We start from the raw sequence: 27810 nt of genomic DNA, 5'->3' as shown, positions 1-27810 counted from the left end.
ACATGAGGTTGTTCCTCCCCAGGTACAGGACTTTGCATTTCTTCTTGTTGAACTTCATGAGATTCCTGTTTGTCCATTTCTCCAGCCTGTTGAGGTCCTCCTGAATGGAGTGCAACCATATGGTGTATCGACCACTCTCCCCAGTTTTGTATCATCAGCTAACTTGCTGAGGGTGCACTCTGTCTCGTCCTCTAGGTCATTAATGAAATGTTAAAGAGTATTGACCCTGGGGTGCTCCACCAGTGATGCCTCCAGCTGGACTTTGTGCCGCTGATCACAACCCTCTGAGCCTGGCAGTTCAAGCAGATTTCAGTCCACGTCACTGTCCGCTTATCTAGCCTGTACTTTATCAGCTTGTCTATGAGGATGTTCTGAGAGACAGTATCAACAGCCTTACTAAAGTCAAGATAAAAAACATCCACTGCTCTCTCCTCTTCCACCAAGCTAGTCATCTCATTGTAGAAGGCTTTAAGGTTGGTTAAGCATGACTTTTCCCCTTCATAAATCTATGCTGGCTTCTCTCAGTCACCTTCTTGCCCTTCATATGTTTGGAAATGCTTTCCTGGATTACTTTTTCCATCACCTTCCCAGGGATTAAGGTGAGGCTGACTGACCTGTAGTTCCCCAGGTCTTCCTTCTTGTCCTTCTTGAAGATAGGAGTGACACTTGCTTTCTTCCAGTCCTCAGGAACCTTCCCTGATTGCTATGCAATAATCTCAAAGATTGAAAGTGGCCTTGCAATGACATTGGCAGACTCCCTTGGCATTCATGGGTCCATCCCATCAAGACCTGTGGACTCAGTGCATCCAGCTTGTTTAAGTGTTCCCTAACCTGATCTTTTTCCATCAAGGGTAAGTCTTCCTTGCTCTAGAGTTCCCCACTGGTCTCAGGGGCCTGGAATTTCTGAAGGTCATTCTTACCAATAAAGACCGAGGCAAAATGTTTGCAGAACTGACTATTCCTGTTTGTTTCCCATGCTGCATGCATTAGTGTACAGGCACTTGAGGGAGACACTCAGTTGTGCTGATTTCCCAGGCCACTACTTCCTCACTTGATTGTTGGTTGTCATCTCCCTCCCTTGTCATTCCTAGATTATAGATCTCCTGACCTAGTTGACAAACCTGTTGGCAAAGATGCTTTTGCCCCACTTAGGTGGATCCTGTCTCTTCCAAGCAGTGCTTTCCTCAAAGAGGTTCCTAGAAAGAGGGTCCGTGGTCATAAAAAACAAAATGCTAGTGCTGATACCAGCTGCACAACTAACTGTTGACCTACAGGATCTGTCCACTCCTCCTCAAACCCTTCCCCCCTACCAGCAGGATCGAGGAGAAAACCACCTGGGCCCCCATGTCCTTGACCATCCCCCCTTGAGCCAAGCAGTCACACTTCATGCTTTCCAGGTCTCCCCTGGCGGTATCATTGCCTACATTGGAAGAGTGGCAGGGGGTAATAGTCTGAGGGCTGGACAAGCCTTGGCATTCTTTCCAGAAGATCCCAGCTCCCCCCAAAAGCAGCAAATCTCCCTAGATGGTGGGTCAGGACAGCAGATGTGGGTCTCCCATTGTTATCACTCACAACTTCATTCCAGTTCAGATGCTTCATTTGACAGCTCTCAGCCCCTCATCAGCTATAAGGGCACTGAATCGCTTCTGTAGTTGCCGGTCTGCAGTGGAGCAGGAGGTGTCCTCCTGGTGCCAGAAGTCACAAGCTTCCAGCCTTCACCATCATGGGAGTCTCCATTTCCCAACCCAGTAAGATCAGACTCTCTCTGTTCTTCCTTTGGTAGGGCTGGGGGATTGGTATCTTGAAGCTGTAGGGACTTGGAGAAGTGCTAGTAGGTCTCTTGCTCATCGCCCCTGATGCTGTGCAGTCTTCTGACCTCTCCTGCAGCTCCTTTACTTGTGATACAGATCCTCAGCAAGCACACATCTGCAGTCAAGGAGGCCATCTCCTGCTGCCCTAGCCTCAGCGAGAAGCCCCAGGCTCTCCCTGCAGCCCAAGTCCTGCAGAGCTGCATCCTTCCTCTAGAACTCTGTCTGGGTCAAGGCATCTGATGTTACAAGGCTGGTTGCTCCAGCGGCTGCTGGGGACTGTGCCCTGCGGTGCGTCACCACCTCTGCTGCGGATGTGGTTGCCATTCTGAGGAGTGTTGCTGGCCTCTTCTGTGTGAACCGCTGCATGAACTGCTGTGTTTGTTGGCTGCCTCTGCTAACTGTGCTTTCCTTTCCTTTGGGGACTGACCATGAGACTCTTGACAGCCTGCCAGAAGATGGGACAACTTCTGGGACTCTAGTGGTAGCTGTGAGGGCGAAGAAATGCACAAATACTGCTAAATGTACAGTGCAGCTCATCCAGATACTCTCATAACCCCTGAAGGGCAACTAGTTCATGATCAAAAGACCAAGTACACCTAGCAACCCCTTGAGGCTGCTTTGGCAAGCCTGCACTCCGTTGCATACTGTTACAGTCTGCCACCATCTACTGGTCTGCTACAGAAACAGCCTTGCAGTGCGCTTGAGCCCTGCATGCCTGGCTGCGGGGACAGACAGGCGGAGTGCTGGGGTGAAGCAATAGTTCAGAAGTAATAGGTGGTTGGAAAAGTATTTTGCTGGTGGTCTGTTCTTAATTCATTCTAATCTGTCTAAGCATTATAGCACACAACTGTAGATTTTGTGGTCAAGTTGAGTTTCGAAACAGGTTTGCGGAAACCTGCATTCTTTAGCCTTCCTGTCACAGGCCAAGAAGCCTACTTAGTTATGTAGATACCCAGACCAAGACATGGGGACTGACTCTCTGATAACTGAACCCAACACGGGTTGGGTTTAGTTTGTTTGTTTTCTTTTCACTTAATACCTCAATCCCTCAAGAAAGTTGCTAAAATTCCTTAAATTTAGTTCATTTTTACTAAGTAGAACCAAGATTGCAGCATGAGATCACTCACTGATCATAGCCTCTTATAATCCTGAGTTTCACCTCTTCTGAAAGCTTTGTCTCTCTTTCTTTTTTTAACATGCTGATCTGTATAACGGCCTGAGTGCAACTTAGAAGAGAAAGAGCATCTAATACTGCTGTTAGGTTTTAATTAATTTACTTCCCAATGATTTGTCCCCTGTTCATCTTATCAGTAAAGAGGGAATAGTGTTCCATCACTTCCCTGAAGTTTAAGTTGCACTTAAATTGTGGCTTTGGAATATTATTTCCTCTTGGCCAGTGAAATTCTTAATGTATTTAGAGCAGTTGTGTATGTCTCACATTTCCTTAACCTCTGCTTTCTGCAGGTATTTTGTATCTACCTAAATATGCATATGAGTAACCTTGTCTTTTCATTTCTGAAGATTTCTTTCATGCTGTTGTATAATCTTTTTTTTAATCTGTCCATGGAAGGTTTGGCAGGAAGAATGTTCTGTTCGTAACTATGGGAATGCAGACTGGCTTCAGCTTCGTGCAGGTCTTCTGTACCAGCTGGGAGATGTTTTCAGTGCTCTTTGTGCTGGTCGGCATGGGACAAATATCTAACTACGTGGCAGCGTTTGTTCTTGGTATGGACTACTGTTGGGCACAGCATGTGTTCTCTAGTCATCTTCAGTTCCCTGCTCCTTTTCAATACTGGCCAGGGTTGATTTGTTTTGCCAAGCACCACTGTTAAGAGTATGTCCTAACCAAGCATGAATATTTCATACTCTCTTTGGAAATTTCCAGTTGATAGAAATGCAGTCTGAATCAATTCTGTGGCTTACCGTTCTAAAAGGTAAAAAACAGAAATTAATTATTTGAAGCAAAATCCATCTTTTATTTGGAGAGATGTGTAAGACACAATTTCCAGGTGTTTGTATTTTCCATTTAGGGCCTAAATGCATATTTGATGTACAAAATTATAACAGAAAAAAAATATAAACATTATAAAGTCTCCTTAAAACAGCCTATAGTAAAAATTAAATGGCATAATGATTCTTGTTTTGTGTACTTTCAGTTTAGCTAAGAGACTATCAGCAGAAGGGAATGTGAAGTCCCTTGTGAATCTGAGATTTCAAAAAAAAAAAAATTCTTTTCAATTAATATTAATTACAGTAACTGTCTAAAGCAACAAATGTTGGCAAGAAATTCCTTTTGAGCTGAAGAAAGCCAGTGCAGGCTGTGAAAACAGTGTTTTGCTAACTTCACAGCAGACATTGTGCTGCACCTTCTGTAATCCTCGTTTCTACAGAAATCTACAGAGAAGATTATATTCTTTCAACCTCTCTTGATTTGCAGGTCCCTAAATGTTTCTAAAGGGAAGTGTTGACCCCTGTTAGTGCATTTAATTCAACTGACAGTAGCCTGGCTTTTGTTAGTTACCATGCACGAGCTTCAAGTATAGGCTCCAAGAGTTTGCAAGTTTTCCAGTTACTAGAGAAATAGCCTTTTAGAAGGCAATAGACGGCAGGAACATAATTTAGGCCTCTCTGAGTTATTCTTTAAAGAAGCTGATCTCTCTCCGTAAGCTGGAGAGAGCCATATAGAGATCAAGCTGAAGTTAACTGGCATGAATGTTTTGTAGTACTTCTGTGTTTTTAAGTCTTCAAGTGAAATGGAAGATTCTAAGAACATAGAACTGCAGAAATCTTAGCCACTTCTAGCTCCAGGAGTACCGCATGGCCTAGCTCTCTTCTCGTTATAGAATTACTTAGATTGGTGCAGGATCATTGCATGAAGTAGATCTGTGGTGCCTCTGGAACTGGAGGGCAGAGTGTGTTATTTGCTGTAACTACCCCATGTAATATATTTCAAAGACAGTTTTTAAAGTTATTTTTGGTAAGTTATTTTGTTCCTATTAAGTTAAAATACTAATCTTCACTCTCTTGTTTTGAACAGGCACTGAAATTCTTGGCAAATCAATTCGTATACTATTCTGCACACTAGGCGTTTGCATATTTTACGCGTTTGGCTACATGTTGCTGCCGCTGTTTGCTTACTTCCTCAGAGACTGGCGGACGCTGCTTCTCGCTCTTACTTTACCTGGGCTGCTCTGCATCCCGCTCTGGTGGTGAGTGTAACCAAGTTAAAATACATTAGCCTTTAGAAGGTCTTGCCGGCAGATCTTTACGATCCAGACTCCATGCCAACCAGCCTTTAACAATAAAGTCCATGAGTGGGCAGGTGGAAGACTGGGCATTGCATCCTTTCCTGTTCCCAAGATCTTTTAGACATGAGTCTGTAGCTGTGCAAGTGATCTCTAACTCATACCTGAAAACTGTTCTTCATTTTCTGTCGGCTCCTAGAAAATTAAGGGATTGCATGAGCAAAGGAATAAAAAATTAAGAAAACTCATCTTTTAGGGAAAAAAATAAGAAATACTGATATTTTACACTTAAATTTCCGAAAACCAAGAAATGCAGCAAAAGAAACATACTCATGTAATAATTCTACTCAACTTGAGTAAGGCACTGACATTCTTATTTCACATGCTCACTTTGCCTTTATACTCTGAACAGAAGTCTTGTAGCCAAACGTCTGTTATATTCTCCCACAGACACGTCTGCTTACCGGTTCCTCTCTTTATTCCCTTCACTGGCAATAGCTTTTATATGCGACATCATTTGGCACTATATTTTCATTTACCCACAGGCCACACTGTTAACTGTCTCCCACCTGCTGGTAGCATCCATGTCCAGATAACCCTGAGCCGCTTCACCAAGGTGGCTTACGTGACACACTGCTGAGATGAGGTGTGCTGCGGCTGCCGAGGCACACGGGTACCTCTCTTTTCTGACATGCAGAAGTTGTCAGGAGAAGCCCTGCAGCTCTCCATGGCTGCTCCAAAGAGTCCTTCCAACACTCAGTGTTGCTACTGCTGTAGTGCTCCATGTAACTGGAATGTAAGGAATTAATTCCCAGAGGCTGTTGCCAGCTTCAGAGGAGAGCATTTAAGTGCACAGCATTACGCTGGTTTCCTGGTTTTCAGAGGTTTGACTTTTGCTGAAGTAGGTGTTCCAGAAGGGTGTCAAATACCGAGCACGTTTTCTTGCCTACATGCCTGGAGAAAATTTTATGGTGGTCACCAGTGCTGTCTGGAAATGCTATAGGATTCTGATGTTCAGTTCTTTATTTTCCTATGGGCTGGAGTGCATCCTTCTCATATTGCCTGTCCATCTCGCGCTTACTTCACTGTAAATGTTTGCTGGAAATACTTGAGAATTCCTTTTGGGGGTTGGGTTTTTGTGTTTTTGTTTTTAACAAAATTTTGCTGCTTCTGAATATAACGAACCAGCAAAAATAGTTGGCTTCCCTGCTTGGCATTGGTTAAATAGATGCAGAAAATATGTGATCTGAAGACATTTTTTTCTGTGAGGAAAAAGTAAATAGGTGATCTCCTGTATAGGCATAGTTAGCAGGAAACTTGCATCAAATGTTATGCGTTGTTCTGATGATGATAAAAACAAACTAAAAAATGGAGGTATTTCTATACATTGCAGTAAAATTGGAACTCAAACATGGAACTCAATTTATGAAGTAAAATACCCTTCTCTCCTGCACCTTTTACAACCTGAAAACACAGCAGTATGCTAGTTTGTAAGAAAAAAAGTCAAAATTGATTAAATGTAACATGAACCAGGAAGAAAAGTATAATTGAAAAAAACATAATAAATAAATATATTGCTTCATAGATAAAAGACACTTTTCTCAGGATTATTGTCGCCGTTGCAGCTGTCAGTCAAACAAGGAAGTGAACAAGCCATGTTAAGTTAAAGTCTGTTAGGAACAGTGCACCAGATTCTGACCCGCTGCCTCCCCTTTGCATCAGGTTACCCTGGGGGCTGCTCAGTGAAGGCTGAAATGTGGCTTAGAGCTGCTTTCCACTCAAATCCATCCTTTGCTTTTTGAAAGGTGAGCTCTCGCTTATCATTTCAAAAGAATCCACTTCTTCCTGCACCAGCTGAAATCCATGAGCTGTAAGAGTAGGTCTGAGTTAAGGGCAGAATGAGAAACCAGCTATTTTGGAAAGCCAGGCAATGATGAGTGTGACACAGATGTGACAAGCTGCAAAGCAGTACAAGCTGAAAAGCAGTGCTTGCATATCTGTGAGACTTCGGTGTTTTCTTCCATAGTTAATGAAATACTTTTAAGTGGCATGTAAAGTTTAAATAGTCCACACGGTGGTGGTGTTTCTTCTCTTATATTAGCAAGTATAGTCTAATTCCATCTAGTTTCTCTTAGGAGGTTGAATGACTCATGTGATTTCCCCTTTCTGACTTGACTTTATGACAGTATTTATGATTACTAATTTTGTGTGTGTGTGTTACTCTAAGCATTTGCCTCTTAATATACAGAATGCTGCTTATATTTTCACATTTCTGAATTCCTTTAATTGAACCTTTTTTCTCCATACTTTGAAAGTTTTGGTTGCCTTTTTTTTTTCTGAATCGTAGCTCAGTTCCTTAGTATTTCTTTAATCCGTGAACGCATTTTAGTCTGTTCTTTTTCAGTATACTAATCTGCTTTTGTAACTCTATGATTTCAGTTGTCGTTGCTATAATACCTGCAAGGTATGGCAAGTTTTCAGCTCTTCATGCTTGGAACAGTGTGTATTGGTGTCTGCAGCAGTACTGTCTCTGGAAGTGCAGACACTTTATCCTGAACCTTTTTGCAGGGTCATTCCAGAATCTCCCCGATGGCTGATTTCTCAGGGAAGATTTCAAGAGGCAGAAGCCATCATCCGAAAGGCTGCGAAAATGAATGGCATTACAGCCCCAGACGTAATACTTGACCCTATTGAGGTAAGATTTATTTAGCAGTAAAGTTGTTTGCTCAACCTATTAATGACTAGGCAGAGTGATTAATTTCCAGACATATGAACTGAGTTATGCCTGCAGCATATTATGCACTTCTCAAATGGGTAAAATGTCATCCTTTTTCAGAAAAAGCCTTGAAGCAGAATACCCTTCCCCCACTTCATTAAGACTTGTAAAGCCCTTGCTGTTTCAATCCCATGCAATGTTCTAATGCAAACATCCTTTTGATCCAGTTTATAGCCATCTTTTCCTTTTGAACTGTAGCTTTTGGGGGGAAGGTAGTGAATTTGTTTGATAATTTAGCTATCATTTTGTGATCTAAAGATAGCTTTATGAAGCTGGTGGCAAACTAGCAGAGAGTCTGGTTTATCCCAGTGACTCTGAGTACAGTAAGTCTTCCTAGCCCAGGCAGCTGACAAATATCCTAGGATTCTGGTCTTTAAGGCCACTGGGACCTGGCCATGTTGCTCTGAGGAGTATGTCTTGGACCCAGCAGAGAATGTATAAGCTCTTGGCCTCTTTTATTTGTTTTCTTCCAGCCGCTGATCTTTTTGAACAGAACAATCTGTGTCTCAATGATTAGATGCAGATAGTAATACTTCTGCTTTGAACAGATTTGATGCTTGCCCAGTCTAATACAGGACTAATCCTGACCAGTGGCACTGGAAATAATGGTATTCTAGTTCAATTTCTACTCCATATTAAAAAGAGGTCAAAACTCGAGTCCCTTTAGGATGGAATAGCTAGCAGTATCTTTTCTTCCCCATCCGTTTCTTCCAACATGCCATTGTTTCCTCTAGGCATTTCTCCATTGCCTGAGCTGTTGCTGGCCTTAAAGTGTAGAAGCAGCTCCAGACGCATTCAGATGTGACCTCCAGAAGTCAGACGAATAAATCAAATCATTTGCATAATCCAGGAGAATGGGAACCTCTGCAGGCAGATCTGTAGAGCGTGTCTGGGCACAGTTACCCAGTTGTGTTCTGGTTGATAGCTGACATTTGCCAGTTGTTGATATGAAAATAGATCTGCTGTTAATGTCACTGTACCCTGTGTATTCCCTTTGTTTACAAGGCCTCTCTCTGCCATACTGAGGAAAATGGTTAGCCATTAAACTGGAATGTGTTGCTATTGAGACTGAAACAGCTTCAGCTTGGGCTAAAGTTAGTTGAGGTGCAAACAATCCTGTTTGTGCAGACTTCTTTGTAGAAAGTAGGACAGGCATCCTGATTTGGCTGGAATAGACTGAGAATGCTGGGAAAACCCAGACCTTCTGATAATGGCTTTTCCCCTGGATTTTCATTGGAACATGTTTTTTCTGTCCTCCTCCTCGTGCTGTAGACATGAAAATTCACTCGTTCCCAGCACCGCAATAGGAGAACAGAAGTTTAGCTCTGGCTCCAACATCTGCTTAAGGCCACTGCCCCAGGAGCATTTCCACCTCCCTTTCTTAGAAAGAAATATTAATCTATTTGCCGCCTCTGAATGGGGCTGGGTTATGAAGCAGCAGAAGGCAGGGGCTAGATGGGGGATGTGGCCCTGGGAACAGTGGACAGAGGGGGAAATGCCGACTTCTGCCGCTGGGTCGGCTGGAGTACACACTGCTTATTTGCGATCAAACAGATAAACCGTAGCCCGTCGGCTTCCAGAAACACACATAAACATTCTGACACTCAGAGGAAAATGAGCTAGACTAAAGGGCTCTTGTTTAACTCTAAAACTCCTGACCATCTTTTTTTTTTTTCTTTTTTAAGTAAAATAATTCTGTGACAAAATAACCTGTGCAAAGTCTTTCTTCAGCAGCAGTCTGTTTACCCTGTTCTTTTGTTGGCTTTCTGAAGACTTATACTGTAAAGCAGGAGGCACACATCTCTTGAGTTTCTAGAAAGTATGCTTACGCTGCGGAGAGGTTCTCAGAAATCCCAGCTGGACTTCAGGCCTCATGTAGTTGGAATGTGCATTCTGGATGGAGGAGTAAACAGAGCTTCCATCTGAAGAATATTCCTAGATCCCATGTGGCTGGAAAGCAGCACCTGGAATATTTAGACCCCAGAGACTTAAAAACAATTAGGATCCAGCAGGTGACTAGCTGCAGACAAGCTGCGCAGTGTAAATAGGTGCTGAATTAATCCATGTGAAGGGGATTAAATTTTTGGATGATAAGTATCGTTTTTGCCCTCCCAGCCCTTTTCATTCCTTCCTGCTCTGACCTGTCCTATTAATGATTATACTGCCTGGTTATCCAGCTGCTGAAAGGCAGGGCACTTTTCTCTCATAGTCTGTGACTGTTTGAATTTTACTGTCTTCCTGGGTTTGTTTTGTGGTTTGTTTGTGTTTTTTTTTCTTTTTTTGTTTCCTGTTTGTTGGTTTCTTGGCAACAAATAGTGGCAAAACTGGAGAGTCCTTAGGAAAGATCATGTGATTTATGAGAAAGGGCTGTGAGCTGTAAAGCTGACTGCAGTTTGTATTGTGGGAGGCTTGTCTTCAGGCAGTGTGACAACTATAAAATAGAACCGTTTTCCTTAGTGGAAGACGAAGACTCGTGAAAGCAAATACACTGAAGCCTGGAGTGCATGAACATCTGGTCGCTATTTTATCCTCCACACAATATGCATCAGAAATGGTTTTCACCTGAATACAGACGTTGCATCAACTGTAATGACACCTGTGTTCCCGTTATCTCAGATAAAGTTTACAAGATTTTGAGGAGGTAATATATATTTTAAGTTGAAGGACAAGAGTTAAGGGCCCCAAGACAGTCTCCAGGAACTAGCTTGCCAAAAGAAACTGGCACAGAACTGAATATGAAGAGGTTCTTGAGAATTAAGTTAAACTAATGGTTGCTTTTGTCTCTTGATGGGTATGTTGCGTCCTAGAATACATCTAACTTTTTCCACTAGGCTAGCCTGATGTTTTAAGGAAAAAAAGTATTGTAAATTAAACTAGAACAGAGTACAGTATATTATATTAGATCAGACAGCAAGACTTCTGAAAAGTTTATAGTAGTTAGTGATTGCACTATTTTGAAGCTACAATCATAATTTACTTTTATCTGATAATCATTTACACACACCGTGAAGTACATAGTGCCAACAAAAGTCATTCAGTCCTTAAACATACCCAATCAATATATGACATTCTCCCTCATGCTGAATTGGAAAAATTATGGGAGGAAGAAAGCTTTGTATGCATTTTTTTGTGTTTGCGCATAGTAGAGCTCTCTCAGGCAAGAGTGATTCTTCTAGTTATGGGCTGCCAAGACAGTTAACAATGTAATAAGTGTTGAAATTAAAAATATTTCAGTATTATTACTTTTTTTCATTTGTTAATTTTGAGCTGCTAAGGTGGATGTTTCTTTCTTTGTTAGATTTCTACCTGTTAATAGACTCCCAGATTCACATAAATACTTTTTCTGTTAGGATATTTTGTATCCATGTGGAAAATTGTGAGACCAAGATCTTGATAACATTCTTACTGTGAGACTATAAAAAATCAGCATGAGATTGATAAGCGAGTAGCCTGTGAGAAATCCTGAAACCTAGCATCTTTTGTGATGGCAAATTATGGTGTGTCTAGAAAAGGTAGTTTTTCAGCCGTATAGTATTGCTTTGTCAGAGTTCACAGTTTTAATCAATGGAAGTTGTGCTCTCAGGTCACCTTTTACATGTTTTGAAAAATCCCTCCCTTGTACTCTTTGTTTAGGAGTCTAATTTAAAGTCCACATTCTTAAAAATTCTTTGCTTTTATATAATCTTATCAAGCACAAAACTTGTTAGCATGCTTCATGCATGAGTATCTTTGCATTGTTTACATGGAAGTTGTTTTATTTTGAAGAGCTGGGAGGTTTCAGGCGGAAGAGAGAAGGGATGTGTTGTCTTTTTGCTTAGATTCATAGAAGCAGATTTTTAAAAATGGTAGATAATGATGGGTTTAAATGCATCACTGTTAGCTCCAACATGAGGAGTCATTTACTAAATCTCTCCTGCTGCACTTTAATCTTGTTATTTCTTGCCCTGTCTGCAGTGGACATAGAGGACAGTTTATTGCTTTCTTCCTTTTACTAGTCTTTGAAGACCATTCTCAGTCTTCTAAGTCTCCCTCGGTCTTCTGGCCCTTGAGCTAAATAAACCCCATTCTTTCACTCTTTTACAGATCCCGTTTTTCAAATGTCTCATCATTCTTATTGCTCTCTTCTTGACTGGGTGTAGTTGATCTGCATGGTCCTCAAGGTGTAGTGCTCAAAACTGGACTTAAGAACCCTGCCAGTAGTGACATATAAATTGTAAATTAATGCTATTGCTTATTATTCAAATATAAAAGTAACAATAAGCAGTTGCTTTATGGGGCCTCAGGTAGAGAAAATTAATACTAATTTCAGCCTAAATTTTAAGTGACTTTAAATCAGGAAGGAAGAATTGCTTTCACAGGTAGGTGGCTCTTATGGCTAATACCCCCTTGGTTAAAACTGAGGCACATGTTCCTGCTCTGCAGCGTGTTGAAAGGGACCAAGGCTCTATCAAAATATTGATGTATAAATTGTTCGGGGGGGATTATTTTCACAATAATTCTGTTTGCAGGAAGTTAGTGTTCCTATGTTTGTTTTTTCTTTCCAGCTGCAAGACTTGAATTCCCAGAAGCAACAAGCGTACACCATTTTGGATCTAGTGAAAACCCAGAATATCCGAACTATCACAATTATGTCAGTGATTCTCTGGTAAGGAAAAACTGTGGTTCAGAAGTATGTAAGCACACCAGCAGCAAAACAATAAGAAACTGCTCTTTGAGCACTTTTGCAAGAACTTCTAAGGCATTCCAAAGAGGTATGGACAAAATTGGTTAGTTCATGAAACAGTGAGCCACTGGCTGAAGCGAAATGATTCTGGTTACATATGTTCTTTATTTCAGCAACAGTCTAGAAACACATCTGGATTGTTTTTTCTTTCGGAAGCAGTCCAGCCTATCTTGAACTAAGCAAGAATTGAATCAACTGACTATGATGTATAGGAATCTTGCCCAGTATTAGGAGTCGGGGAATTCTCATGTGCCTGGAATGAAGCCTCTAAGAGGAATGATTTGTGCCCTGTCCCCAGTTGGAGAACTACTCTTCAGGGGTCTGAACGCAGCGCTGGCTGACCTGTGGGGAAAATCTTCCTATCTTTTTTATATTGCCTCTTAAATGGATAAAGCTGCCTTTGAAGTTCTAGTCTGAGATTTTCCTAGACTTTCATGCTAACCAGCCTCTTCCCTTGCCATCCTCAACCTTGTTTTGCATTAGCTGAAGCAAAACTTTGTGCTCAGTGTGATTAAACAGCTGCCATTTTCCTGTGTTGGAAATCTCAGTGAGGCTTTAACTGATATTGTTTGTGTTTGCAGAAGAGATAAAATGAGGAGGGTAACTTATATCCTGGCAGAGACTATCAAAGTGATATTTAATTAGTGCATGTACCTACTGTGTCCTAACCAAGAAAGTCCCTCAGCTGCATTGGATCTGAGTCTGCTGTCTCTTTGAACAACATTCCTTTGCCTTAGTGAGGCAAAAGCTTGGAGTTTAGTCTGCTGTTCTACCAGCGTGTGCAAGCTGGTGTGGTGTGGCTTTTTGGATCAGGTGACGATTTGGCTGATATTTAAGCCAGCTTCTCTTGCCCATTGCAAAGCACAGTGCTCCTGACACACTGAGAAAGGATCTTGAAAGGAGAACAGCTCAAGGAAGGGGCATGTTGTTTCTTTGAGGAGATGTCAATGCGATGTCCATATACTGTTGTCTTCCCTCTCTCTAACTCCAAATGATGGCTCGTCTCTAATTGGAAGTGAACTAGAGAATTGAGACTGCCTCGTTTCTTATAATCTACATGGTTATAAGAAGTAGAGAGTTCATAGGCACAGCCAATTTTGCGTGCATGGATGTATATGTACCAATTGTGAAACCTGTTTGAACAGCATTTCTGGTAGGACAAATCATTTCAAAGAACCACAGTGACATGGCAGTGTGTAATCCATTCCATATGCTGAATGACTATTTACTGCCTAATAAAGGAAGAAAGAGCCAAACACATGCGACTGACTTGCATAATCTTATTTGCTCTTGCAAGTCTTGCAGAAAAGTATTCAGTGGGTTGGGGTGAGTTTTCTGCTATTTTTACCTTGCATGTCAGTTGCTTAACCTCCTTTTACATCATTTCCCAAAATATAAAGCATCCTATGCTGATCCACGGCAATGTTTTTTGACCCACAGATGGTATGTTCTGAGCTGTGATTTGGAGGGTCTCATACAAGAAGCTCTATACAATAGAGTTGTTGCAGATAGCAGTACATCACCGTCACATATTGCTGAGGGTTTGAAATAGGCTTGTTAATTTTGAGTGCGTAGCAGGCCTTTAAACTAATCTCTCTGCTAGTTTTGCATCAGGGAGGAGAAAATTTGGCATCTCATCACCCTGAAATGTGTAAATACCCCTGAAGTTTTCCTAGAAAATTCTTGCCTGTATGAAGGTTTGCCAATACGATAAACTATGGCAAACTGCTACTGAAAGTGAGTTCCAGAAGGCTCAGCTAGTTTACTGCATGTAGCAGTAACTTCTGGGAGCACAGAGGTGCGTGCTCTGTGCAGCATCAACAACGCTGCACAATAGCTGCTTTTGAAATGAATAGCTTTAGCTGGCAGATCATACACGGAAATGCGGGTTTACCTGTAGTCATATGACTTTATGCCTTGTCAAGTATACTTGACAACTTTATTTTAAGCAATTCGACCATAAATGCTCTTCCTGTGTGAAGCAAGGAAGAGAAGGACTAATCTTTGGTCATAACTTTCTGTCAGGGACAGTGATCTGCTTTGTGCTGTGCAGTGTTTTGCTTAACATCTCTAGGTTCTATTATATTATAAAAGCTGAAGGAAAGGAAGTATTAAGCGCTCTGTGCCTAGTTGTTTTACATATCCTGATCCAGTGTCCTCTGTTTCCTTGTTTACCATTTGTTACTTGTTGGTGAAGTATAACTTTCTCCCAGCGTCTCCCAAGATACCGCAGGATTTGTCTCCAAGGACAGCTGTGTGTTTGCTCTGACCAAATGGGAGCTGGCTCCCATCTGGCAGTGGCACAGTTAAGATGGCAACGTTTCCCCACCACTGAGTGCTGTCTTCTCCTACTGCCTGACCCAGGCATGGAGCCACGCTAATGGGACTTGGATGCTGTCCAGCCAGCTCGGGTCTGCCAGGACACCATACTCCTCCTCTCTGACTTTGTACACAAAGCAGGGAGGGTAATGACACAGAAACATTTCTGTCTACCCAGAGTTCACTATTACTGTCTCTTTCTAAACATAATGAAAAGCCTCAGCTTCAGAAGCAGGCTAAATTCAGTAGTCCAGACTTTTAGGCTAAGGTTATAACCACTAGTAATACAAACTTCTGTATCCCTACGTTATGGGTGAATCATTTCTCTCTCAGAGGTGGCCTGAAACGTGGGGGCATATGTGAGAAGCAATCAGCCCCTCTCCATCAGCTTGAGTAGCAGGGACAAATAAGATCTAAAAGTGACAGATACTGAGAGCTTTTTTGCAAGGTCTGAATGCGAGTGGAATGGATAGCTGCAAAGTCATGCAATGACAGCAGAAATGATGATCACTGTAGCTGCAGGAACATCCAGCACCGGTGAGCTCATAGGCCTGTGCCTCAGCAAGGCTAGCAACAGCTCCAGACTTGCCTAACCATGTTAGTGCTGAATAGGATGGTTGTTTTGGGTTTTTTTTTTTTAATCTTTGAATTCCGGAGAAACTCAACAAATGAAATGCAGCAGCATTGTGTAACTGTTACCTTGCTGTTTCTGAAGTCAGCACTTTAGATGCTTACTTCAAAGCTGAAAGAATAGCGTAGATGTTGAATTTGCTTTACACAGTGAAATTGTGATTTCTGAGCTTAACGGAGGTGTAAAGAGGTTCTTGGTAACTTGTGTCTTTATGAACCTCAGGAAGAAGAGCAAATCTATCTGATACTGTTCTTCTGCTTCTTTCAGGATGATAATCTCTGTTGGTTATTTTGGACTTTCACTTGACACACCTAACTTGCATGGAGACATCTATGTAAACTGCTTCCTCTCAGCAGTGACTGAAGTTCCAGCCTATATAATTTCCTGGCTGCTGCTTCGCCATTTCCCCCGACGGTATTCAATGGCTGCTGCGTTATTCTTAGGAGGCTGTGTTCTTCTCTTCGTTCAGCTGGTGCCTGCACGTATGGAATCATTAGTTGATATCAAGCATGTATGCTAGGTGAAGTCCGGTACCATGCATTGGGCAGATGTGGACGAAAAGTATCTTGAGGAGGCTAAACGTAGATAATTTTTTCTTATCTTTGCCCCTCTTCCTTGTCTCCCAGTGCTTCTGCACAGGGAGCTCACACAGCATGTCAATTCAGATACATTTTTCTAAAGGTGGGCCATCTGCTTTGTGATCTGTTAGGATAAGCACTGCAGTCCGGTTTTACCGTAATGTACATCTCAGGTGCCCCGGCAAGGTCCTAGAGCAAAACTAGGACTAGACTAAATGGAGTTTACCAAGAGGCTGCGGAACTTACTTCCTGAACAACTGTCGATGATTTTATCTTTACGGCTTATGAAACGATTGTATTCCAGAAAAGCCATTGTGGAAGCATTTATGATAAGCGAAGAAGCTTGTAGTGAACAAGTGTTGATACTTAAAATAATGTTGGGCAATTAAAAAGGGGCAAAATAACATTTATTGGATATCAAACCATGCATATCTTTAGGCCAGTTAGATTAAGATGGTTATGGTCTCTTTCTAATAATGATGTTGAATATGGTTATGGGGTGGTGGGAGGAGATTTGTGCATAACATGTGTTTACAAATCAAAGAATAAACAAAAGGAAATGAGCAAGAACTTGGAGTCCTAGCAATAATAAAAGTTGCTCATGCTTGTAGATGTGTACAGGAAAAAAAGACACCGGATACTGTAATTAATTAGACAGGAGTTATGCAAACACAATGAAATTAATAGATATGGTGATTTGTCAGAGTTTTATTGGAGGTTTTCTTGCATTTTGATTTCAGATATTCGTGTCCTATCTATTCTCCTGGTGATGATAGGGAAATTTGGGATCACATCTGCCTTTTCAATGGTTTATGTTTACACGGCTGAACTTTACCCAACAGTAGTGAGAAACATGGGAGTTGGAGCAAGTTCCATGGCTTCCAGGCTGGGCAGTATCCTCTCGCCTTACTTTGTTTACCTTGGTAAGTTACTGGCTGTTTGTCTGGTACCACGCAGTGGGGCAGATGCTGGTATTTGGAAAGTATTGTTTCAGTACTGCCTACAAAACTTAATTCTGCTGACATAATTGCATCCAAACCATCTTTATGTGTAGGAAATGCTGTTGCAACATTGTAGCCACAACATAGGAAACAGTGCAAGACCTTATAGGAGGGGAAGGTGATTTTGTTTAAAATAAACTGAAATAAAATAGTTTTCACTCGCTTGCACTCACACTCACAGTCATCCTCACCAGCATCAGAACATGTGCATCAAAGACATATGTCAAGCAGTCTGGCACCACGATGCTTGTGTCCAGATGTCAGGTCCAGGATCCACTGCGATGACATGGAGGACGAAGGGCACCAACTGTCAAGTCCTCCTCGTGGCTCCTGCGTTGCTCTTAGGCTGGCAACCGTGTGCAGGTTTTGGAGAGGCTTTTTACCCTTTTGGACGTGACAGTGACCAGTGTCCCACCTCTGTGAGTCATTGGGATTTGCTGACTGTTCTTTGTCTCCAGATCCTGGGGCATCTTGTGAAACTGCAGGTAGATGTGCACACCCAGACACTCGTATCATTCTCCATTCATACCAGTCTTGGCCTTTGTGTTAGAATTCTTTACATCTCTTTGTTTTCATATTGCACCAGGAAGGTTCAGGCAATATCTTTCATGTATGTCTTGTGTTAGCTGTACCATGCTAACGTGCTGTAACCAAAGGGTGACTGCTTCTGTTCTTTTTTGCTCAGCCTCAGGTTACAAGGGTTGTTTAGGTTGGTTTGGATTTTAGAACATAGTGAAGTTATCCCTTGCAACAGGATTTTTATTCAGCTGTTAAAGCCAGGAGGATCTCAAAACATCACTGAACAATAGTCGTAGCACAAAGAAATTGTGTTTCAAGCTTATTGAAGAGGTACTTTGAAGACTCATAATCTTATTGACTCAATAGGGTCAATTTAAACTGCTCTCATAGCCATTGTTTCCTAATCTCTTGAGTTCCTACATATATATCAAAATCCACTTTGAATGCTAGACTCTGAGGGTCTTTTTTTCTTTTTTTACCGAAAGCTTAAACCTTGCAGGGATAAAGCCATGTACTCAAGTTCATAGGTACGAATGTTATTGGTAACTTAAAGTTGATGTTCACTTTTCTTGTGTTCTGCTAGGTGCCTATGATAGATTCCTGCCTTACATCCTCATGGGGAGCCTAACTGTACTATCAGGGATTCTCACTTTATTTCTGCCGGAAAGCTATGGTATGCCTCTTCCTGACACCACTGAGCAAATGCTCACAGTGAAAGGGTAAGTGTTGCCTTCTAATCTTCTTTTTTAGTAAATCTGTTCTATCTATAAATTCATATACATGTGTGTGTATATATGTATATTTCTCCTTGTATATCTCCATCTTAGATTTTAAAGAATTTCAAGTTTGCTATGTATAAAACATACCAGCAGTAGAACAGATTGACACAGTAAAGACTAATGAATTTATAGCACAAGTAATTATGGGCCAATATACCTGTACACCATAGAAGTTTTTGGTTAAAAGTTGGCTATGCCCTGGTAGGAATTCTACAAGTTATAAGAATGACTGAACAGTTGGAAAGATTTGTTTACAAGACACAGCTTTGAGCAGAGTGCCTGGAGAGGAGGGGAGGACTTGTCTAGGTATGGTCAGGGAGACGGTTTGGCTTTGGTAATTTAGTTAACCCTTCTGTTGAAGAGGTAAGAGCCTGGCTGGAATCTTGGTCTTGGAATTTTAGCCTGTATGTTTTAGATGATTTTGCAGTATCGAAAGCTGTTAAAAAAAAAAAGTTTATCTTTGTAGGCTCTTAAAGTCACATGAGTACAGGTGAAAGGCTGAACTATTCCATTTAGTTCCATTGAACTAAAAGAGAATATTTATTCTTTTGCTGTGACTCTGATTAGGAAGTTACATAAGCACATACCTGGCATAAGAATGGAAACTGTCCAACCGAAGCCAACAGGATATTAAAATTAGGAGACTATAATGTCAAATAGTGTTCAAGATATCAAAGATATTTTTTCCCATACATTTATTACTAGTTATTTTCTTTTTTCCTTTTTTCTTTTTCTTTTTTACAGACTAAAATACAGGCCAGCACCTAATAGCACAAGAGTTTCAAGGGAGGAAGAAGGAAACCCAGGGATTTTGAAAAGCACATCTTTCTGATGAAACTCCTGTCTACTTCCTGGTGGACTGAAAGTTAAATGGACTTTTCTTCTAATATTCCTTCTAGAAAGGGCTAGTGGCAACACTTTGCTTCCTGTAATTTTAACTTTATTTATTAATTTGAACACTGTGTTCCATACATTCTCTTTTTATATGACCGTAAATACTGTATAGCCTTCAATGAGATTTCCAGCCTCATCTGTTTTAATGCATCAGTAACATGGAACAGTATCTGATCAATCCTTTGTAACTTTAAGCATATAGTTCAGATGAAAGATGCTTGAAATGAGTTCAAGGGCTGGCAGAGTTCCTGGATTCCTCAGTGAACCTTCAGAGATAATGCATATCAAGAGTTAAAAATTGCCAGAAAAAGCTGCTAATCAATTTTGATTCCTTGACTTCTGTCCCTGGGCAGAAGGAAACTTATTTATTATAGTGAAGGTTATGAAAACATGCCGCTTGGTAATCTTACTCAAGTGACTGCACATGCTGAACTTTTTAACCAATTCAGGAAGATGAAAAGAAAGATTCTGAAAGTTAAATTAAAACTTGATATGTTTTAACTCAGAATGGAATGAGAGGATTGCCTTGCACAAAATATTTCTGGCATTGAAGTTTTGCTAACAAATTGTTTCCAATGCTGTTTCTCAAATATATGACGACATTGTTTACATCTGACACTGGAATGTGACCTGCTTCAAGGCCACATTTATTTTAAATGATGCAAAAGGTTTCATCTGTGCGTGGAGGGGGGGTGTTAGTTTGGGATTCTTCCTGTTTGATATGCATTAGAAGTTTTCTGTCTAAATTGTTTTTAAAGTCTTTTGTGCAATTTGAATGACAGAAGCAAACAAGTGTAGGTCTGTTTTCAGAATGTTTATTTCTCTTGTCTGTTTTTATTCTCTTTTTCACACACTTGCGTGCACAACACACACAATCAGTATGATATTTAAAGCTAAATTGTTTGTGTTCTATGCCATTGCATTGACTTTATGTGGAGGAATTTACAGAGAACAAAATTTGGTATAAACTTCTGACCACTGATTCTTGATTCTCAAGTGTCAAGTGCGTGATTTTTATGAGGTCTGTTATTTCACTTATGAAATCAGTGAAGTTTTTTTTAAACTGTTAAAAGAAAAAGAAATCATGTTGACAGTCTGCCAAGAAATAATTCCTTGGGTCACAGAAGCACCCCGATAGTACCTGTGTTTCTTTAAAAAAATATATCTATATATATGTCAGTCTCATTTGTGCTGTTCTGAAAGTGCATTTACATTATGCTATGACAGATTTGAATAATGAAAACACTTGTTTTTTGTGGCACTTACTTGTGTTTTGTCTTGTCTTGTAAAAGGTTTAATAAACAGAATCTAAACATCTATAGTCAAAGCTGTTAGGGGCCTTACTTTCCGGTACAGCAGCTGTTTATGAAAGTTTAGCATTTTGCTACTGTATTTAAATATCAGCTGATTTAAGGCTTTTGTTAACCATCACCCCATATTCTGTCCGTGGGGACCAGACTGTAGTAGTTGGATTGACGCGCTGTTTTGTGCCCTCTAAACCTGCTTGCCTTAGAAACAAGATGTGGAAAACATTGTGCATACTATAGTTTTCTAACTCCTGTGGCAGATGTCTTAATTATTAGGGTTTGCTCCTCTTTCCCACCGTCTTCTCACACCCTCGTTTGCTTATTTCAGTTTCTGGATGTAGCAGGTAGTTGGCCGGTGCCACCGTGTCACAGAGTGATAGAGAGAAACTTGTTTTTGTCGGAATGTTGTATTGTCAGCTCTTCTGGGAAGAGAAATCCCAAAGTTTCAGCAGGTTCAGTGTCACTCTTGCTTTGATAGCTTGACAGGTCCCTAGCAGATGGGTTTATAATGCAGTGTATGATTTGAAACCAGCGCAAAAATTGAGAATCTGATTTTTGCAGGCCTCACTGCATATCATTTAACAGCCTTGACATGAGCAAACCCATGCCAGGAGAGTGCATGAAACTACCCGTCTCCCTGTCAAGCTGATCAGTTGGTGTGAATGTCCCCTTGTCCAAAAGACACAATGTAATTTGTCAGTTCCTCACCTTTTTTGAAATATTCATTGCAAACAAAAGAATATGCTCTCAAATTCAATGCAAATATTTTTCTTTATAAGTCTTATCAATTTTAGAGTATTAGGAACTGGAACATACTGAAGCATCTTTTTTTTGTGTGTTTTAGAAGAAATATGATCACCACAGGAATTTGAGACAAAACACATTTAGCTGTAATTTCCTAGTGATGAACTTGCCAATGTAAACAACTGTGTCCCATAAGCCTCTCCTGTAATCTGTTTCAGAAAATACCCTGAAATGTTAAGATATATGCTTGTCTGATACGTGATCCATTACAGAAATTCCTGTCCTGAAGTCTAAAGTGCAAATAGCATCTGATTTAGCTGTTGTTTTTCTCCGCTGTTTTATCCAGGTATGTGCCTCGACAGTGAGACTTTTGTTCTTGAATATTCAAATACTCTAATGTTTACTAAGTGATTTTGGAGCCAGCCAAATTGGGAATCTCCCAATTATGACTAATACTGCAAAAACACAATGGCAAACTCTGTGTCACAAAATGTATTTCCTTCCTTGCTAATCTTTTTGAAAACAGAAAGTGTGGATCAGAAACACAGATATTTAATACCGCATACTGGGTTACTTTATTATCCTACTCCGATTCTCAAGTTCATCTTTAAAACAAGGAGTTTGTTTTGGTGGGTAGTCAGAATCCAGCTAATATATGTTCCCAAAAGAACTTGAGGGAATGTTTTAATAGCACCAACAGGCAGGTGATCTGATCCGTGCAAATAACACGTAGATGGAAGGAACTGGCACAGCAGTTCCGTGATCTTGCGGCGCTGTCGCTGCTGGCAGCAGGTGAGAGCTGCAGCACTGCGGGTGCCGGTGGCTGCCTGGAGAATAACGTACTGGTACCGCACGGTGCCGATGTTGTCCCAAATTCAGATAACACCGAGGCTCTGAAAGGGGTGTGCTGAGCGCGACGTTTTCTGCCACAACTTACTTCTAGATAGCGTGTGATATTTCTTACAGACGTTTTGTTGGCAGGTCGCTTTGAGCGTTATGTTGATGCGGAGCAGAATTAGGACCTACTTTCTGAGCATCTGCTGAGAACGGGCCACGCTTACAACTTCGGATTTTGCGAGACGCTTCACTCCTGCAGCGGAGCCGCTGCCTACGGCTGACGGGAGGAACAGAGCTCCGATGGGAGATGCTCCTCTCAGCCAAGCGGCTCAACAGCGATGCGCAGTACCAGATCAGGCCCGAGGGGAGTCACGCCGGGGTATTACAGACTGTCTCTTCTCTAAAGAGTTAATGTTTCTCCTGCGGGTGTTTGAACGCACCTGAATGCCGGGTTTGCCTCGTGCGCCAGTCAGTAAACAAAGACCTGTTCTGTTGCGCTTGGGCAGAGCCATCGTTTTTGCTGAGGGTACTCCTGTTATCTTCATGGAAGTAAAGAGTGAGTCGTTGTAGGGTGGGAGGGACAGAATTTGCCTTTGAAAGAGGAGTTGTGATCAAGCTACAAGCTCCTTGTACCGCCCCGGAGGGTAATATGGACTTTGGCATTCAGGCTAAGCTTAACCTGGGAAATGCCGAATGGCTCCGATATCCATAACCCGCCCCAGCGGTACAGACTGTGCTTCTCGTTAGGTGAAATTACTTGCTGCTAGAGAACAACATACACCACAGCACCGTCACCAGGGAAGACTCGGCATCTGTTCGGAGCCTGGAACTAGGATCGCTTGATTTCTAGCTCCGAGATTGACTCCCTTCATCGCCTTGGGGAGTCGCGTCTTGCGACTTCAGTTTCCTTGTTTGCAAAGTGGAAACGTCGTGAACTCAAACGTACCATAAGGAGGGTTTGGTCAGAGCGATGTTCCTGCTTGGTACTCCGGGTCTGTTGGCATGTTCAGTTTGGACTCTCCTGACTACGAACGTAGCGCTTAAAACAGTACTTACCTTTCTGAAGCAGCTGACTTCAGATCAGTTCTGACACTGTTTCTCTTAAGGGATGTGAAGGCCTGTCCCCTCTTTCCAGGTTACAGATTGGAAAAAAGAAAGCGTAGGGTGGTGGTGCATTACCGGTGACTCGGACTGGAGCGAGTCGGGCCTAGGACTGGGCTTTCAACTCTTAATCACGTTCTTTAAATTGCACAGCCCCTTGATAATTCTACATGAAACTCTTCAGCGCAAGGATGGGCAGTACTGAAATTTCTCACCGTTCACCTACCCAACTGTAAAAGTATCGTTCTTTCAGGGGACTTTCATTCTCAGGTATGATAATACTACTAGTGTGTTGCTGGTCTCATGAATTTTGTGATTAACGTGAGTTAAACCCATCTCTGCTTTCCAGCTGGTTCCTTCCTATAGTCAGGGGCTTTTTCTTTTTAATGCTCTCCAAGGTGCTGTGTGGGTGAACACGTGAGCGCACGGGTAAATTGATGGGACTGTCTCTGTGAGTAAACTTAGGTGTTTTATTATTTGTGGAATAGAAATTTTATCTTGGACAGTTGTAAATGGTTTCCTTAAAACATAAAATCAGCTTAGCCAGCGTAGTGCATTGCTTACAAATGCGTTTGGGGGTAATTTAACCTACTAGTGATGGCCACAGCCTTGTACATAGAAAGACAAATATTTTCAAAATGAAAGACTTGTTTCTTCTAAGAATGTACGTATTCCTAGCTGTAACTAAGTTGATTCTTAACACAGTTTTTTTAATAGAAAAATACTTACTGTTTGTAAAATTCAGAATAAAATCATATCAGGAATTCTCTTTAAATGAAGTGTTCTTTTTTTTTTCTTCACACCTTCATGTTTTAATGAGTGTGGCGTTTGTACAACAGCTGCTTCATTTTTTAGAGCCCTACAGGCATGATTAGTCTTTCATTACATAGTGACTTCTTCCCACAGGTTTTTAAATGTTTGCTAAAAGCAAACAGGGCTTCGCAGTCACAGGAGCAATGTCGGTGGGCGGCTGCCGTCTTCGGAAGAGGCGAAGGGGCTGTGAATGACCGGAAGGAGCAATGGGGACACTCGCTTCCCGTCCCCTTCCTCCGCAGGCGCTGTGTCTCCGGCAGGTGGTGGTGGCTGGACTCTGCTGCTGGCACCCGGGCAGCGACCTCAGTGACCGGCCCCGGGGCAAAGTGAGTCAAGGTCTGGCGCTGCGAACGCTCGCGGGCAGAAGTCCCACTGACAACAGCGAAACTGCTGGGTTTGGGCACCTTTTGGCCGTGAGGCTCTCCGGCGCGACGGCGCGGGAGGGCTGGTGGCGCTCAGCAGCATCCTGGCCACCCGGCGGGTGACGCGCCGGCGTGGTCCAGCCCCGCTGCACAGAAACGCTGCCTGAACGCCAAGAGAGGGCTACAGTTCTCCTTCCGTTCCGATTTTAAGCCTCATCCTCTTCAGTCCCGTGGAGTTCCGCTAAAAAGGCGTTTGTCGGGGGTCCTCTTCTAATGGATCCCTATGAGGCATTTTGCAAATGCGTGCAGCACAGCAAAACAGCAATTCCACCTTTAGTTGGAAACGGCACGTCGCTGCAAAGTCACAAGACGTTTCTCTGAGGCGCTGCTGAAGCGTGTGGATCACAACCACATGGCAGGTCCCTGCACGGCCTGCAGTAATCACGAGCCGTGCAAGCACCATCTCCAGATGCTGCCGCCGGGTTTCTGGGGGGTTCCCCCAGCCGTGCTATATTGAGGTTACGCGTGTAGAAAAGCAGAAGTACCAGGGAAAGGGCAGCTGAGTCGGATGCGCTAGAAGGCTTAAGAAACAGTTCAGGACTCCGCCTATTATGGCCTGGTTTTTTTTTTTTTTTTCTTTTTCTCAGTTAATAGCATTTGGCCCATGTTGTACGTGATGAGAGGGCACAGTTTGACCGGGCGGCTCCTTCAGCGTGTGCAGCCTGCTCAAGCGAGGGGAAACCTTAGCTCACTTGGTACCTGCTGGTGATACAGCAGCAGGGCTCAGGAGGCCTGAAGCTGAATTACTCTCCTGTAGAAAGAGAAAAGGCATTTACGGTGATAAAGGTGAAGTACCATTAGAGCTATGATTTTTCTTTTTTTAAATTGCACATTTGGTTTCTTCATAAAAAATTTTCTGAAGAAAGTAGTTTGCAGAGCTTGGGTCCAAACTCAGAGGTGCTATCTTTAAAACTTGGGCTACTTCTAATATGTTTTCTTCCTCTTGAATTCAGTAAAACAGTAGGAAAGTGAGAGGAGAAGATACTGGGGCACCTGGCATCCACCTGAGCCGCTTTTATAGGACCAAGCACTTGGCTGCGGCCCTGCAAACAACCCGCGCTGCCTGCGGGCCGGGCTGGGCGCAGTGCCTGGGGCTGCGCTGGCAGAACGGGCTCTCCCACCGTTTGGCTGGTGACCGTGCGGGGGGCTCTGAGAGCTGTTTCTCAGTTTTCTTGGAAGAAACCTGCCCCCTTTCTGGTTTGAAAGAACCAGCCCAGCAAGGAGGAATAGGTGCAGACCTCGGTGCATCAGGTGTTGGTGTGCGACGGGATGCGTGTCCGCGGTTGTGTCTCTTCTGTGAGGAGGAGCGTTGTCCTCATCGTCATGGCAGCAGAGGGACTAGGGTGCTTTGCTTCCATGGATTTGGAAAAGTCCGGAGCCTTGACTCAGGTAAAGCAGAACTTCAACTTTCTTGAGGAGTTCCTCAACATTTGGAAATATTTATGGACCCAGGGAGAGCCCATCCCTGAGGTGCCACAGCCTCCCGCCACCTCGGTGGCAGCCAGCAGCTGATGTGACCTTGGGTGACGTGGCTCCCGTGGCCCAAATTTCAAATACCGTGTAGGTGGGGAAGGGAAAAAGGAGCTGGGAGCCCACTCTTCTGGGTCTGTGCAGCTCCAGAGGTGGATGCCCATCTCTCGAGGGAGGCGGTTTTCTGCCTCGCTCACATTGTCCCTCTCTGACCTCCCGTGCCAACAGCCCTCGCCTCCGCAGCCTCTGCCCCGCCGCAGCCTCTGCCCCTCGCCTTGCAGCTGAAAAGCGAGGCAGCCTGCTGCCGCTGCACCTGCCTCCCCTTCCTGACCTGCGCTTACCCAGGGGCGAGCTATAGCAGCAGCGACACGCAGGAAATGCCGAAGAATGCTGGCTAGGCTGATTAAATTCCTGAAGAAAATGGTTTTACAGCATGCAGTCGTTAAAGGCGCGTTCTCCGTAGCGGCCTGCTGCCTCCCGGAGCCGGCAGCTGAGCGCGGGAGCAGAGTGGGGGCGAAGGCAGGCGCGTGGCCGCTGCCACCCTGCCCTCCGCGGCCCTGCTGGCGCCCGGGCGGAAGCTCTTCCTCCCGCCGTGCGGAAGCATCCTTCTCGAGGAATCGAAACTGGGACCGGCTGGAGGGCGGTTTGACCCTGGGTGAACCGAGTTTGTGTCCTTTTGATTTATTCATTAATTGTCCTTAACCATCAGAAATTTTAAGATGCGCTCTTTTTTCCTTTTTCCCCCCAAACTGTCGGAGTTCATGTAGCTGCTTCCTGCTGCCGCAGGGGCAAGTGTGGGGGTGGTACGAAGGAAGCGCTCTCCTTGCAGTTACGAGGCTGCCGCTCGCTCCCGGAGGGAGCCACCGTCTCCATCCCCGGCGCCTTGGCTTGCTGCGAGCCCCAGCCTGTCCCGCGCCGGGGCAGCTCCCTTCCCCAGGACCCTGCTCGCCTCGGTGAAGGGTTCGGGTACCTCCTTGCCAGCTGCGCGTGTCCCCCCGGCCTGTCCTCCAGCTCTGCCAAAGCTTTTCACCCGCCAATTTGGCTTGCTAAAAACCCCAAAGCCCCAGGCTCTTCTCTGCTGAGTTACTGAGTGATCAACGTAACCAGACAACACGAGTCCAATGTGGCACCAGGTCTCTAGGATGTGCCGGTTCGGCAAGAGACTGCTGCTCCCAGACTGGTATTCCGTCCACTTGGATCCTTTTCTCCTTTCCAAATCACTGTCAAACCTCACAATCATTTCACAGTACTGGTTTCTGCACACGCTCACCCTGTTTCTCTTGCAGCTTAACCATGCTGCAGGTTTTCGTTTTCATGTTTGCTGACAATTTTCTTTTCACTAGAGGTAACAAAAATGGGTGTTTTTTTATTGGTTTTTTTTTTTTGACAAAATGATGAAGAAAAGTTTTCTTCTAAATTTCCCACAAAAAAAGTTCACCTGCATGGGCAGAAAGTTTTGTGCTGAAAATACCGATTTTGCAAAGAAAAATAACTGCAGAGGAAGTAAAGGTTGTTGTCTTCAGGACTGTATTTTACTTATAAACCCAGTTTTACAGTAAATATTGTGCTCAGGGAGAGACCCGCCGATGCGCGCTGTCCTTGCCGGCCGTAACGCCCGTGGCTCTGCTGCTGCAGCCGGGGCACGGGGCGGCTTCGGGCTCGGCGCGGGTGACTCGCGGGGCTCCGGCCAGGCGTTGCCGGTGGTCGGAGGGAGTCCCGGGGCGGCAGGTGGAGCCTTTGGGTCGCGGTTTGGGGTTTGCCACGCTGCCGCTGAAGGTAACACGGCCGCGGCTCGGCTCGCTGGGTCTAAAGGCGGTTGCGGGCACGGCGCGCTCTGGCC

General features: G+C 43.3%; 1 protein-coding gene across 1 annotated transcript in view; it reads left to right on the top strand.

Annotated features, from left to right (window-relative positions):
• Positions 1-20739, top strand: part of LOC106487190 (organic cation/carnitine transporter 2-like) — a 30878-nt gene extending 10139 nt beyond the window's left edge. The window contains exons 3-10 of the mRNA XM_067304600.1: positions 3382-3536; positions 4849-5020; positions 7625-7751; positions 12377-12477; positions 15773-15987; positions 16824-17006; positions 18187-18322; positions 19127-20739. Of these exons, the coding sequence (XP_067160701.1) occupies positions 3382-3536; positions 4849-5020; positions 7625-7751; positions 12377-12477; positions 15773-15987; positions 16824-17006; positions 18187-18322; positions 19127-19214 (1177 nt within the window). The 3' untranslated portion in view covers positions 19215-20739. The remainder of the gene's footprint in view (positions 1-3381; positions 3537-4848; positions 5021-7624; positions 7752-12376; positions 12478-15772; positions 15988-16823; positions 17007-18186; positions 18323-19126) is intronic.
• The last annotated feature ends 7071 nt before the right edge of the window (positions 20740-27810 follow it).

Source organism: Apteryx mantelli, chromosome 14 (genome assembly GCF_036417845.1).
Source record: "Apteryx mantelli isolate bAptMan1 chromosome 14, bAptMan1.hap1, whole genome shotgun sequence".
Lineage (NCBI taxonomy): Eukaryota > Metazoa > Chordata > Aves > Apterygiformes > Apterygidae > Apteryx > Apteryx mantelli.
Note: the sequence above shows the minus strand (reverse complement) of the source record. Positions and strands in the feature narration are given on the sequence as shown.